This window comes from Mus musculus, chromosome 3, assembly GCF_000001635.26.
Source record: "Mus musculus strain C57BL/6J chromosome 3, GRCm38.p6 C57BL/6J".
Classification (NCBI taxonomy): Eukaryota; Metazoa; Chordata; class Mammalia; order Rodentia; family Muridae; genus Mus; species Mus musculus.
Genome location: NC_000069.6, coordinates 89,350,186 through 89,364,913, shown reverse-complemented (window position 1 = coordinate 89,364,913; position 14,728 = coordinate 89,350,186). Strand labels below are relative to the sequence as shown.

The 14,728-nt window shown below is 51.3% G+C and overlaps 2 protein-coding genes across 4 annotated transcripts in view; one reads left to right on the top strand and one right to left on the bottom strand.

Annotated features, from left to right (window-relative positions):
• Nucleotides 1–14,497, bottom strand: part of Dcst2 (DC-STAMP domain containing 2) — a 27,227-nt gene extending 12,730 nt beyond the window's left edge. Inside the window, exon 1 of one of the 3 annotated variants that reach the window (XM_017319855.1) lies at nt 14,409–14,497. The gene's annotated coding sequence lies outside the window, so the exon portion shown is untranslated. Of the gene's footprint in view, nt 1–528; nt 989–14,408 lie in introns of those variants that run through there. The other 2 variants (XM_017319854.2, XM_030252652.1) reach the window with 2 other exon arrangements.
• Dcst1 (DC-STAMP domain containing 1) overlaps nt 1–14,695 on the top strand; it is a 15,035-nt gene extending 340 nt beyond the window's left edge. The window contains exons 2-16 of the mRNA NM_029974.2: nt 585–710; nt 791–865; nt 5,711–5,839; nt 6,213–6,352; nt 6,988–7,195; nt 7,298–7,441; nt 7,975–8,096; nt 8,517–8,677; nt 10,724–10,823; nt 11,021–11,116; nt 11,273–11,399; nt 11,532–11,648; nt 12,069–12,211; nt 12,334–12,447; nt 14,400–14,695. Coding sequence (NP_084250.1) covers nt 585–710; nt 791–865; nt 5,711–5,839; nt 6,213–6,352; nt 6,988–7,195; nt 7,298–7,441; nt 7,975–8,096; nt 8,517–8,677; nt 10,724–10,823; nt 11,021–11,116; nt 11,273–11,399; nt 11,532–11,648; nt 12,069–12,211; nt 12,334–12,447; nt 14,400–14,651 — 2,054 coding nt within the window. The 3' untranslated portion in view covers nt 14,652–14,695. The remainder of the gene's footprint in view (nt 1–584; nt 711–790; nt 866–5,710; nt 5,840–6,212; nt 6,353–6,987; nt 7,196–7,297; nt 7,442–7,974; nt 8,097–8,516; nt 8,678–10,723; nt 10,824–11,020; nt 11,117–11,272; nt 11,400–11,531; nt 11,649–12,068; nt 12,212–12,333; nt 12,448–14,399) is intronic.
• Nucleotides 14,696–14,728: the final 33 nt, after the last annotated feature.

Below are 14,728 nucleotides of genomic sequence, written 5' to 3'. Positions count from 1 at the left end.
CAGTTCAGCCCTCTTCTCTCCTCCTCCACTCTGGCCTTACTCCTCGGCATCCCTCTTTCTAGCGTGCTTCACGCCCCCACCACCAGGATTCCCCAGTGTCTGAGCCTCTCAGAATCTCAGCGCCTGGGGCTGGAGAGATGGCTCAGTGGTTAAGAGCACTAACTGCATTTCCAGAGGTCCTGAGCTCAGCTCCCAGCACCCCCACGGCGGCTCACCACCCTATATAATGAAATCTTATGCCCTCTCTGAGCACACATGCAGACAGAGCACTCATATACATAAACTAAGTAAATAATTTGGATGGGAAGTATTTCAAGACCCCCAAACTTTGAGGGCTGGAGAGATGGCTCAATGGTTAAAAACATTTACTGCTCTCCCAGAGGACCTGATCCAACACCCACATCAAGAAGCATACTACTGCCTGTGACTGTAGCTCCAGGGGATCCAACACCCTTTGACCACCAGCATAAACATTATGTACATAAACTCAGGCACACATACACTCATAAATAAGAATAAAGTATTAACCTTAGTGAACCTCACTCAGCTAGAAGAGGCTATGAGCTGAACTGTCCCCAATTCAGTCATACAGGGGCTGCTCCTCTGGAGTCTTCCAGTTTCCTGGATCCGGTTCCTGTGGCGACAGCCAGGGGAGTTTCCAGTAACTGCTTTCCTGCTAGGAGCAGGCACTGGTGGGCTCCTGGCCATAGGCAAGTATGGAAGCTGAAGGGCAGGGTTGGGGCAGGGCTGGAGCTGTCCACTGACTTTTGGCTTCACGTTGTTCCTTCAGGTCTCTTTCAGCTCTTGGTGAATCCCATGAACATTTATGAGGAGCAGAAGGTGGTGGCGTTATACTGCTTGGCAAGTTAGTAATGGGTAAAAGCTGGGTGTTAGGGGACCTGGGGGAAATGAGAGCTTGCTCCTTCTGTGCCCTAAAGGCCATAGCTTTAGCCTCCTCTTACACATTACTAACCAGCACCCCCAGAGCACATATCTCTAGCTGCATTTGTAGCAGAAGATGGCCTAGTCAGCCATCACAGGGAAGAGAGGCCCCTGGGTATTGCAAACTTTATATGCCCCAGTACAGGGGAATGCCAGGGCCAAGAAGCAGGAGTGAGTGGGTAGGGGAGCAGGGCGGGGGGGGGGGGAGGGTATAGGGAACTTTCGGGATAGCATTTGATATGTATATAAAGAAAATATCTAATAAAAAATAAATAAATATTTTTTAAAAAAAGAAAGAAAAGAAGACAGCCGGGCGTGGTGGCACATGCCTTTAATCCCAGCACTTGGGAGGCAGAGGGCAGGTGGATTTTGAGTTCGAGGCCAGTCACGTCTACAGAGTGAGTTCCAGGACAGCCAGAGCTACACAGAGAAACCCTGTCTGGAAAAACAAACAAAAACAAACAAACAAACAAACAAACAAATCAGATGTATTTGGGTATGGTGGCTCACACCTACAACCCCCAAATTTATAAGGCTAAGCAGGAGGATTGTCATGAATTCAAGATTTCCTGCCTACACAGTATGTTCCATGTCAGTCTGGGTTGCCAAGGAATGGCCCTGGCTAGAGGTTTTTAGGTTACAAAATACCTACCACAACTCCACCTAGCACATCTCTGTGCATTATTCTCAAAGACCAGAGAAGAAACATGTCTCTCCTGCCCCTGTTCAGAAACCAGGAAAACTTTCTAGGAGGCATTTCACACCTCTCTTTACAGTAACTGATACCTTCCCTAAATCTGTCCGAACCCAGGGGCATGGAGTCAATGTCACTAGCCTATTGAACACACAGAGTCTTTGGCCATGAGGTCGAGACTACAGAAGACTGTTTTCTTGTCTGACTTCTGTCCTGGGGACGACCTAACCTCACATGTGTACAAGTCCCAGGTGTGCTGACGAGTTAGGCCTTATTTGAAGGGGTTAAAGGGTCATGTCTACTCCACATCAGGACTTCAGGCTCCCATGCTTCTAAAATGTCACCTCTCCTCGCTGCTCCAATCTGCCCCCACCTTGTCTGCCCCTTAGCCCTGGGTCCTGCAGTGAAAAGGGGGTGTGGCTTCTCTTCCACTCCTTTCTCCCCTCTTTTCCTCCTACCTTGTTTTGAAGCAGTCTCTGATAGTTTCATCATATATGCATATAATGAATTTAGTCCCTGTCCCCTCCCTTTTTTTTTTTTTTTGCTTTTCCAAGCAGGGTTCTTCTGTGTAGCCCTGGCTGTCCTGGTATTCACCCTGTAGACCAGGCTGCCCTGGAACTAACAGAGATCCACCTGCCTCTGCCCTCTGAGTGCTGGGAGTAAAGGCGTGCACTACCACACACTCCCCTCCCCCTGCCCCACCCCCACCCGTGAAACCTTTCTTCCCAATAAGTCCTCCTCCGCTTTGCACGGCTTCATTCTGTGTTTAATTAGAATTCCTTGAGCAAACATGGGTAGGAAGTTATTTACTGGAGCAAGGGCAGTTTATCAGTAGCTACACCACTCCCTCTGGCCTCTCCTCCCCACCTCCACTCAGCCCACCACAGCACCCTGTATCCTTTCCCCACCTAAACAAGGTCTCAGGTAGCCTCAGCTAGGATTGAAACTCGTGCTTCTCCTTGCTCTCACCTTGCAAGTGCTAGAGTTACAGGCTTCCCTTCTGTGTCTTCCGATGTCCGAAAGGGAGAGGAAGAATTAGAGGGGAAAGGATAAAAACCTTTGTTTTCGTTTTGTTTTGGTTTGTTTTTTATGATGGGGAGGGGGCCAAAGTCTTAAGACACCAATGCCGTTATAATCCTTCACCAGTGCCCTTGGCATGGCAGGTTCTTTTGGGGGGACTCAGATGGGTCCTATAGCTTCTGTGAGCCAACTGTAGGCTCCTCCTTTGAGATGTGCATCCACCCCAAGCCCCGGCAGGCTGCCCTTGTGGATGGAGAGCCTCAGGCCCGCTGCCTTCAGGACTTGCTGTGTACCTCATAGTCGCCCTCTCCCCTAGAGAGAAGTTGCGCACTCTGGGATCTACACAGGACAGGGCCCGGAGCAACCTGGCCAGCTCTTACAGCTCTGCTGAAATCTAGCCCATGAGGAACAAGGCAGGGTCCCTCCCTGTGACAGGCCCTAGATGGTCTGGACTTGACCTGTGATGTCCCGTCCTATGACTGTCCTCCTGTGCCTGCCGACACAAAATGTTACCCTTCACTTCCAGAACATTCACATTTCTGGTTTATTTTTTCATTAGTTAAATGATTGCTCTTGTAGCTGCGACCATCCTGGAACCAACTATGTAAACCAAGGGGGCTTTGAACCCACAGAGATTTGATCTGCTTGCCTCCCAAATTCTGGTTTTAAAGGCATATACCACCATACCCAGCCCTCTTCCTCTTCCTCCTCCCACCCTCTGTCCTTTCTCCCCTTCTCCTTTTCTGGGTAGGGTCTCATATAGCTCAGACTGAGGACGGCCCTGAACTTTTGTTTCTCCTGCCTCTACTTAGTGCTAATATTAAAGGCATATACCACCATGACATATACCACCATGACATATACCACCATGACATATATCACCATGACATATACCACCATGACACCTAGGTTTGGGGTTGGGTTAGTTTGGTTTTGGTGCTAGGGATCAAACCCAGGGCATCATGAATGTCAGGCAAGCGCTCTATCAGCTGGGCTACATTCCTAGTCCTTTTCACTTTTTGACAGAGTCTCGTGGAGTTGATCAGGCTGACTGTGGGCACACTCTTCAGACTTTTCTATCCGCCTGCCTCAGCCTCTTGAGTAATTGAGGTGATAGACATGTGACACCAGACCCAGATCTCTCTACTTCCAATTATTTACCTACTTAGTCTTGATGACTATAATGTCCAGCCCTCCTCCCAGGCTACACACTGGCTGGGTAAAGTAAAAGACTAGCTTTTCCCTTTGTGTGAAGCTCCTGGGACATAAGACAGTGATCTGTCTGTCTGTCTGTCGGTCAGCTATTGTCTCAGCTTCAGTATTTGGCTTCCAGAAGGCCAAGACTACAGAACAAGTTTCTTTCTCTGCCCTGTAATGCATAGATTGGTTTAGGCAAAACCAGACTCAACCCCCAGGGGCCAGGGCAGAACCAGGCTATTGTCCTTGAACAAAATCCAAGTTGTGTTAACAAGTGAGAAGGCAGAAGGAAAAAAAAACTGCTGGGTGGCATCCAGGGTCTGCCACAAACCTGTATGTCTAGCTGGAGCCATGGGGGAGGAGTGCAGCTGACAGGGCACAGGGTAACAGCAACTTGAAGACCTGGTGGGAAACAGGCATTGGCCAGGGCCCTGTGGACTTATGGGCAAAAGACTCAGTGGCCTGGGATCACCAGAGAAAGTGGGAGGGGCCGATCACCAGGGTCTATCAAGCACATCTAATGGTTTGGAGCCTATCCACTAAGTGTAAGAGGAAGACAGATTGAAAAAGGGAAGGGCTGTGATCCGAGTTATGCTTTTATAAGATCATTGTGGCCACTGAAGTGGAAGGCAGTGAGGGAGGAAGTATGAAGACCAGTTAGAAAGTTTCTGTCCACAGCACTGCAAAGATGGCTCAGTGGTTAAGAACACTGGCTGTTCGTCCAGAGGACCTGGGTTCTATTCCCAGCACCCACACTGAGCAGCTTACAGCTATTACTCTAGTCTAGGATCTGAAACCCTCTTCTGGCCTCCATGGGATGAGTGTGCATGGTGCACATACAGGCAAAACCACTCATCCACATGAAGTAAAATAAGAATTAAACAAGGGAAGCCTCAGTCCAGGAGCCTGGGGTAAAGCTCACCGGGCTTTCCCTGTGCAGGACCCCAGCACTGCAACAGTAAGCTCTGGTCCCAGCGAGTGATCATGGGGACTGTGGGAGGACAGTGCAAATGGTGGGAGTCTAAGTATTTGGGGTTTGCTCTGGCCATCATTAGGCAGAGACTCCATCTCCAAGGGGATCGTCTTGTACCCTGACTAGCTCATGTTGTTCCTTTGTCCTGGACTGCCATCTGTGTCTCCCAACAACAGTTACTCATCTCCCAGGCCCAGCTGACACATCATCTCCTTTGTCCAGCCTTCCCAGCCCCACCCCTCCCTGCAGAAATACCCACGCCCTCCTTGGCTCCGCAGCCCTCTGCATAAGCCCCTCCCTGGTACATTGAGCACGTCTGTCCTGTGGTAGTCATCTGTTTACATGTCTGTCTTTCTCTGTGGATTATGAGCTTCATGGAGCTCGCTGTCTCCATGCAGAGACCACATGCTGTAACCACACACACATGATTAAGGGCGACCACATGGGAAGGCTAAGGACTTGCACGGGAAATGTCCAGGGAGGGCACTGCTGACTGCTCCTCTGACCACCTTGTCCACCAGTGCCCATTTTATCAACGCGTCCACTTTGCCTGCTCTGCTCCCTCACCACCTAACATAAATATGCATCCAGCCCGGCACCCACTCACACTCACAGGCACACTCACGAGTGGCCATGACTTTTCTATCCATCCCTCACCATCTCCCCAGGACCTTGCTGAGACAGACACACAGCTGTGCTCTATAAATGGCTGGTAGATGAATGAATAAATGAATGAGTGGAGCCTGAGAAATCTATCTGAGCAGGTGTAAATGGAGATAAGGGCAGAATAGATCCAGGAGAAGGCTGAGGCAGGTGGACGCCTGATAAATGGCATTCAAGGCTGTTTCCTTACTTCATCTCCCATGTTCTGGATTTCCCAATAGGCTTGGGGGCCATCGGCTGGGGCACCTCCCCTCACATCCGCTGTGCCAGTCTCCTGTTGGTACCCAAGATGCTGGGCAAAGAAGGCAGACTCTTTGTCATGGGATATGCTTTGGCTGCTATCTACAGTGGTGAGGAGTGGCTGCCCCAAAGTGCCAGTTGGTGATGCCAAAGCAGTGACCCTGAGCAGACCATCCAATGTGTGTGTGGGGGTCATGTTGCTGAAAGAGGAAAAAAGTGTGTGTGTGTGTGTGTGTGTGTGTGTGTGTGTGTTCCAACCTGCTGCATTTCTCAAAGAGTGTCTTTCCACATTTTGGCCTCCTTCATTTATTTTGTCTGAAAGACAAGGATTGAACAAGATCTCCCATAGACTTGCTATCATTATGGAGGCCCAGAAGGTGGCCTAATGTCTAGCAGGTGATCTGCATGCAAAGAAGGTTCTAGGGTGGCTCTAAGAGGGGATTGACTCTGCAGAAAGCTGACCTACTGGGCCTCTTCTGCTAGGGCCGGCGGCCAATCTAAGGTCCAACATCAACGAGGTGATAGCATCCCTGGGCTGCACTGTGGAGCTGCAGATCAACAACACCCGATCCGCCTGGCGAGTCTCCACAGCCCCTCTGCGGGCAGTGTTCAAGGGCATGGTGGTCAGCATCCTGTATAGTCCCTATCCCCAGGACTGAGTTGGGTTGGACTGGGAACATGGCCCTGGATATATGGTCCTCGCAGGGAACTCCTATTATATTTTGTATCACTATCCCCAGACATTGCAGAGCCTTTCCTGATCTTGGGGTGTTGAAAAACCAGGAGGTCAACATACCATAGGGACAGACATACTTGCATATTTCCAGATACCCACATGGGCAGGACTTGCTCAGCTGAATGAGAATGTTAGGAAATTGGGAATATTGACTTTTGGAGTCCAGAGGATCAGAAAATGGAATATTTGGGGCTACTGGCTGATGGTGGTGGTGGTGGGGTGGGTGGGAATGTTGGAGATGAGGAGGCCATGGGGCTGTGGGAGATTAGCATTAAAGGGCAACATTCACAGTTATGGGAACCACTGAGCAATAAGGATGGAGGAAGAGAGAGACCCAAGGAAAAGCTGAGGGTCTGAGGAGTATGGAAAGGCTACCGAGCATATGAGCTGTGGGGAACTGGCAGGAGGCTTTGTCTCAGGCCTAGACCCCTGTAGGTGTGGGTAAGAGCATTGCCGGTAGACAAATTGGGAAGCAGTCTTTTTTTTCCCCCTCTCTGCTCCCTCTCACCTTCCTGACCCCAGGGCAGCAAAGATTCATTGAATAAAGAGATTCAGAACGTCTCTACCTCCTTTGAAGAGATGGATGAACAGGTGAAGAGTGATGCTGGCTACTCATCTGAGGACTGGGACAAGAACAGAGAAAGCACAGAGATGTTCGGAACCTCCCGCGTCCGACCCTACCTGTCCACACAGATGGTGTATGAGCTGAGGACCAGGCTACGCTGCATCCGTGAGGAGTATTCCTGAGCAGGGCAGGGGTGGGCAGACTTTGGGGCCAGGTTCTAGGTCAAAGCATGGGAACCCCAGACACTTCTGTCTTCTTTTGCTATAGATGTAGTAAATAAGGCCATACTCAGCTGCTACCGCTGGTTTGATAAAAAGCATAAAAACTGCATGCGACGCATCCACCTCCCACTCTTCAACAACATGATCTGTGTGCCAATGAAGTTCAAGTTCCTCTGTAACATTGCCAAGGGTTAGCAGGATGGTGGGGGAGGGACCCCTGGATTAAAGGAGGTGAATCCTCGGGGACCACGATAGGTATAAGGCAGGAGGAGCAGAGGCAGGTGTAGAGTGTAGGTGCCCTGGGTACATAAGTTCACTCCCTACTGACGGCTCTGTAGTGAAGAGGGCTCCGGCTAAGCTCTGCACCCCATCTCTCCACTGGAAAGTCCAGGATAATAATAGTTCTCATCCCCGTAAGGGTTTTGAAACTTAATGGGCTGATGCATGCCAAGTCCTAACAGAAGTGGTACCCAGAGGAACTGCTCTAGAAATGCTGGATACCATGATTAGTATTTGGTATGGTTAAGGACAGATGTAAAAATGGGAATGAAGCGCCAGGCCATGTTGCTGTGTGGGAGAACCCAGGGTTAGTCGAGGAGGCAGGAGTGGGTGCCATGGAAAGTCAAGGGCAGAAACTCCTAGATGAAGAGGCTCAAGGGAGGGTAGCCAGGCCTGGGATACTGCCTGGATGAAGAGCCCTGACTTGGTCCCACTGTCCACCAGTGATAGAGATCTGGTGTTACAAACGCATCCCCGTGGAAGGCAACTTTGGGCAAACCTATGACTCGGTCAACCAGTCTATCCATGGACTGTCTGGAGAATTTTCAGCCAATATTAACCTTAAGGTAGGAGGTTGAGGTGGGGAAGTGGGAGGAGTGCAGATGGGGAGGAGGAGGGGAGGAAGGAAGACATCTAAGCCGGAATCAAGACAGGAGAGAGGACAAGAGAGAGGCCCAGGGAAGAGGCGTCTGACTGTGAAGCAGGAGTGAGAGGTGACTAACCCGACGGATCACGCCAGCCTGGGGAAGGAATGGACACGTCTGGCTTGCGGGGTGGATGGATAGCCAGGCATGAGATGGTGTCAATTAATGTGGGTGCAGGGAAGCAAGATTGTCACAGAGACGGGTGGGCAAGTGAAGGGTGAGCTCCTGGCGGTCCTGGGAGAATCGAGGACATATGTAGGGTGCCAGTGGAAATGTGTCATCAAGAGGCTGGTGGTGTGCAGCGAGAGCGGAGCAGGCTGTTTGCACATGTTCCCTTCCCAGGAAGAGAAGCAGTCTTCAATGGTGGGTCTCAACACCACGAACTGGGAGCACATGGGCACCGAGGTGCGGGACTATGTTCGCCAGCAGGAGACCTATCTGCAGTGGGCTATGGGGCTGCTGCACGTGCTTCTGTCCTGCACGTTCCTGCTGGTCTTCCATTCGTGAGTCACCGGCCCCACCTGCTGCCCCTTCCTCCACCCCAGGGCAGAGTTCTGGTGTAAGAGATGCAGGACCAGATACCCCTAATTTGGAATCTGACTCTGATTTGCCTGTTTTCACCGCTAATGGGCATATGGAAATTTTGTAAGAAGAGGTATTACCCATGTTCCCACTGTCTTAAAAAAGGCAACCATCTTCATTTTCCTGCCTCCTCCGGCACCCATCCTAACGCTGGCTTCCCCCGCCACACACACACATTTAGCTCTGACTGTAGACTTTTTTTCCCCTTGCCCTTCTTATTCCCCTTGGCTCTGACTTTGTGTGCCATTTTTATCACCTAGTCTTGCTTTCATTCTCTCTTGCCTGCTGTGTTGGCAACTTCTTTCCTTCCATTTAGAACAAAGTCCACAACCCTACCCAGCCGGGTGTCCACCTGGGGCTGTCCTGGCCCTCACTGGGCACAGGTTCTCCCCCTGACTTCTGGACCTTCTCCTCTTCTCCTCCACCCTCCAGTGTCGTGTCGGGGCTGAGCAGATGAATGAGCGCAGCCATAGGGACCCTTGCTGCCTGTCCCTGTTCTTCAGGCTAGAGTGGCTCCAAGTGAATGATTAGGTAGCCAGGGCCCCGTGGAAGGACAAAGGTGAACAAGCCATATTGCTACCTTGGAGACACTCCTCTCCTAGTTGAGATGGTGAAAAAGACACTCAGAAAACACAGATGACCCGAGGGCCACAGTATGGACTGGCTGTGAGGACAGGCATGGAAGACTTGGAGGTTTCATAGGGGTGGCCATAGCTAAGCCCTGCAGAAGGCTGAAGGTAGGATCTGTGGTCAAGGAAGGATGTGTGGTGTCCTGAGCAAGGACCTCCGCATCTGCAGTTTACAGGCCAGTGGCTGGGTGGAGGGCTGAACTGAGGGTGGCTTGGCTAGAGTCTGGAAAGCTCTGCAGGAAGGCCCTCAACAGGAAGGTGACCACAAGATGGATGAGGATGGGGGTGGGGGTGGGTGGGTAAAGGGGTGGGGTGGAGCCACAGGCACAGAGACCAGGCTAGGTCAGAGGTTAGGGAATGAGGACAGAGTAAGGCAGGGCAGGAAGATAGCCCAAAATGGAAGGAAGTGGAAAGACGCAGCTGTTCTGAAAGCCAAGCCTGGAGAGGGAAGGGAGAGTCTAAAGTCGCTGCCAGGCTTTCAACCTGGGTGAGATCACTCAGAAACAGGACAGAGCTGGGGGGAAGGGATGTCTCCAGCACAGAAAACCCAACACTGCAGTGGTAGGTCTCTCCACAAGGGGGCGCCCCAGTCTATTGTTGCATTTCCTGAAGACTCCCAGTGGCATTGTTCTTCATAAGTGGGATTTATGTTTCATAGTTTGCAGTTTAACATATTTTTGAAATTTTAACACGTTTTCACAATTAGAATTTTTCCTTAGGAAGCAAGTATTTTTCGGGACTTTGGGAGCTACACAGAGAATACTCACATATGTACACATATGTCTCCACACACACACAGCTCAAGGGAAGTCAGGAAGGGCAGGGAGTGCTGGAAAATGGGAGGTGTCTGGATCTGAATTTTGTTTGAGGTGTAGAGCAGATAAAGCTGGAGGGCATGGTGGAGATCTCCTTTAGTCTCGGCACTCAAGAGGCAGAGACAGGCAGATGTCTACAAGTTCAAGGCAAGCCAAATAAATAAAATGAATATGGGAGCCATAGTTCTGAGTGATTCCTGCAATTTGGAGGGTTTCCTGACTCCATGCATCTATTTCATTCTTCCTGCAAGACAAATGTCCACCCCTAACTTACAGACTGGCCACGCCCTCCCTTTCTCTGTCGGGTCTCAGCAATCGCATGGGTGGATATCTATGAACAACCAGAGGCAGGGTGGAGCCTGCTTCCTTCATGCCCGGGTCACCTGTCCCAGGCTTCAGAGACAGGGATGCTCTGTGAATGCCGGTTGATGTGATGACTGTGTCTAACAGAAGCCGGTGGCTGGGTGTGAATGGGGAGACACTGATGCAGGAAGATGGAGACAGCCCTGCCTTTCCCTCACAGAGCCTTCTCCTACATGGACCACTACAACTGGGACATCCGCTTTGACAACATCTACATCAGCACCTACTTCTGTCAGATTGATGCACGCAGGAAGAAGCTGGTGAGGGAACTCAACTCTGCCTGCCAGAGGACACCTTATTGTGCCCCATGTGGAGAATGAGGGCTCTTAGTATCTTTATCTATAATGATATTTAAAATGTTTTTGTATGGGTCTCTATGCGTGATGTGTGATGTGGGTGCTGGGAACTGAACCTGGGACCTTTGAGTAGAGCAGCAAGCCCTCTTCACTTTTTTCAGGGCAAACAGAGTCTGTTGCCACTCCGCAAGGCAGAAAGGAAAACGGTTATCTTCCCTTTCAAAGCTACTATCCAGGCCTGGGAAATGCGCTATGTGGTAAGACTGGAGGGGGCAGTGGGTCTGAGGATGGGGGTTGGGGGGGGAGCAACTTGCTCTTGGGACTCTGAGGGTGGAGGGCAAAGGGCAGAGAACACTCCAAGCTCCAAACCAGGGCAGAGGGTACCCAACTCTGCCTCCTCGGGCTCCCTACAGATAAGAGAGCTCCTAGAGACTCTGCCTATTGTGCTGCTGCTCCTGGTGCTGTGCGCGATCGACTGGGCACTCTACTCTGTCTTTGACACCATCCGCCAGCACTCTTTCGTGCAGTATTCCTTTCGAAGTGAGCCTGGGCCCAGAGCCTGGGGCCAACCCCCTCCTGCCTCCCATACCTCTTCCTTCCTTTTCTGCATCCTTTCCCTCTGTCCTCTATAGTTCCAGCTCTTACGGGAATCCCTTTCTCCACCCTGGCCAGGCAGTCACAAGCTGGAGATAAAAGTCGAGGGAGATTCCATACTCGCCAAGCTTCTTCGTAAAACCATCGGCGCTCTGAACACCTCCTCGAGTACAGATGTGGAAACAAACAACATGCGTGAGCAATGCTAAAGGCTGGGATCTGTGGAGTAGAGGGCTAGGGTACGTCGGAATAGGGTGGAGTTGAAGACTGGACTTTGCAAGTGGAGTGCTTGAGATCAGAGCCCAGGCGAGCTTGGATCAGAGAAAAATGGTTACCAGAGCTTTGAGGTCTTGCCTCCTCCTTGTCCAGCAGACCTTTCTGCCACAATGAAATTGAAATCAAGCAGCCTCCAGAGGTGGTGATGGGCGAGGGGGGCGGGGAGAGGGCAGATCATAAGTAGCTATGGTATTTACAGAGAAGCTTTGCAAGATGGAGAAGAGGCAGGGGAGTCAAACTGGAAGTCCACCCTGTACCTCCAGGGTAGGGAGATCAACTTAAGGCTGCCCTCAGCTGGTACTGACCAGATTGCTAATGGTCGTCTGCCTTCTCCCCCAGCCTGCCTGCCCCAACCCATTAGCCTGAATGCCAGGGATTACTTCAAGGCCTCACTGCCAACCCTCCTGCTTGTGTGTCTCTGCCTAGCTCAGGCCTTTGGCTACCGACTCCGGAGAGTCATCGCAGCCTTCTATTTCCCCAAGGTGAACCGGCAGACAGCTCTACCCCTGAGCATGCAATCGCACAACTCCCCACTACCCTACAGTGTCCTCCCCTGCTCTAATCACTATCGCTGGCTCCTCTTGCTTCCCACCCAACCCCTCAGCGAGAGAAGAAGCGGGCTCTGTTCTTCTACAATGAGTTCCTGAAGAAGAGATCAGCTTTCACTAAACTGAGGAGGGCCGCCATTGTTCGGAGGGCAAATCAGCAGAAGGCTCCAGTAAGTCCAGTCTCTAGCAAGCCTGCCAGCTCTCCACAGGGTCTGCAGACTCTCCGAGAAGGGACACCCTTTTCAGGACACCCAGCACCCTCAGTGTCCCAGGCCCAGTGGAGCTGAGTGGGTCTGGCAGATACAGGGTAGGTCAGGGCTGCATCTGTCTTTGAAACTCAATACTCAACCCAGCTGCAGACATACATGGGACTTTAGGAAGTGGCAGAAAGGAGATGTGAGATTGGGTGGTCTGTTTGTAGGGCAGCAATGACCCCATAAGAAAGAGCACACAGACAAGCCCAAGGTGGTTCTGGGAAATGGAGAGGAGGCAGGTGGCCAGGGGTCAGTGGGACTTCAGGAGGGAACATGCAGTCTTTGGAAGACACAGAACCGGAACTGCGGTTGAGTCCACACATCCTGAAGCTGAAGGAGCCAGGGGTCCTCACTGTATCTTTTTCCCCCTTGGAAGAACAGAGTGTAGACAGGTCTGTGAGGCCATTCTGCAGAGTTGGAAGAGTGGTATGGTGGTTGGCTGCCAGAGAAGACTTGGTTTGAGTCCAGCTTCATCCCTGCCATGGTATGGCAGCTGTGTGACCCTACTCAACTGCCAGGTCTTGCTTTCTCTTCTCTGTAAGATGGTGTTAACCAATTCATTTGTTCAGTTGTTACAATGCCTGGGTTTTACTTCATTGATGCTGGTACACACACAGACACACACACACACACACACACACACCACCAAGCCTGATGACCCGAGTTCCATCCTCCTGGTAGAAGGAGAGGACTCCCCACAAGCTGTCCCCTGACTGCCACACATACCCCACGGCACACATGAACATCAGCAGGCTGGGATCCCTTGACCTGGTCCTGAAGTAGACTGAACTCGAATGGCTAGATGAAATAGGGGGGTATGTGTTCTAAGCTGAAGGAACAGTGTGTGAAAAAAAAACAAACTCAGAGATCAAAGTGGATGCCAAGGTCAAAGGGCAAGCTAAGGGAAATGCAAAGTGTGGCAGGAGCCAAGGAGGCAGAGCAAGGCTGGGAAGAAACAGACCTCTGAGCGCTCGAAGGGCAAGCCCAGCTCTGCTCTTAAGAATTCCTGGCAACTGTATGAAGAGGGTATTCGGAAAGTGAGACTGTGGAATGGCCACAAAGCTTGGGACTTGGTTCCTGCCAGGTTTGACTCAGATCTGACTTAGGAAAGTTACACCATCTTTCTGAGATTTTTTTTGGGGGGGGGTTGAGTTTTTTGTTTGTTTGTTTGTTTTTCGAGACAGGGTTTCTCTGTGTAGCCCTGGCTGTCCTGGAACTCACTCTGTAGACCAGGCTGGCCTCAAACTCAGAAATCCACCTGCCTCTGCCTCCCAAGTACTGGGATTAAAGGTGTGCACCACCACCACCCGGAGAGATTTTTTAAAAAAGACTTAATTAAAATTTGCACTTATTTAATGTGTATGGGTGTTTTGCCTATGCATATGTCTGTGTCCTCATGGGTGGCTGGTGTCCAGGGAGGCCAGAAGATCATCCAGTTCCCTGGAACTCAAGTGACAGGCAGTTGTTAGCTATGTGGGTGCTGGGATTCAAACCTGGGTCCTCTGGAAGAGCAGTCAGGGTTCTTAACCACGGAACCATCTCTCCAGCCCAGTAAGGTGTAAATTGTGCCCTCCTCCCTTCTAAGCCTAAGTACCAAATTAAGCCGCTCCACAGGTGTACAGAATTGTTGTGGGTCATCCTTGGGAGTAAGTTTGGGCACGCCAGGCTCCGCAGCCCATCATGGAGAAGAAGACTCTTTCGATTTATCTCAATATCGCCCTCGAGGGCTCTTCTTGTCTACCCCAGCTTCCTCCAATATAGCATTGTCAGGCCTTGGGACTTCATACATTAAGAGCTGCCCAGTGCCCCTGACAACCCTTTCTGCTCAGCCCACTTGGCATTAACCAATCCACCTCATCTTCCAACAGCCCCACTACCTGGTGGAGGCTCTGTATCGCCGGTGCCCTCTCCTGCACCGCTTCATGCGTCAGCGCTGTGTGGTGTGCCAGGCAATGGAGACGCCGGATTCCTACGTGTGCCCCACACCAGACTGCAAGGCCCTGTACTGCCGGTCGTGCTGGGACGACATGCAACGGCTCTGCCCGGTGTGCACGCCCCGCGAAGAGCTCTCGTCATCCGCCCACAGCGACAGCAACGACGACGCTGTGTATGGCGATTGAAGGGATGCTGCCCGCCTTCTTGCTTAATAAAGTGTGATGCACGCTCCTGCGGCTGGTGCTTCGCAGGCATCCGGGAT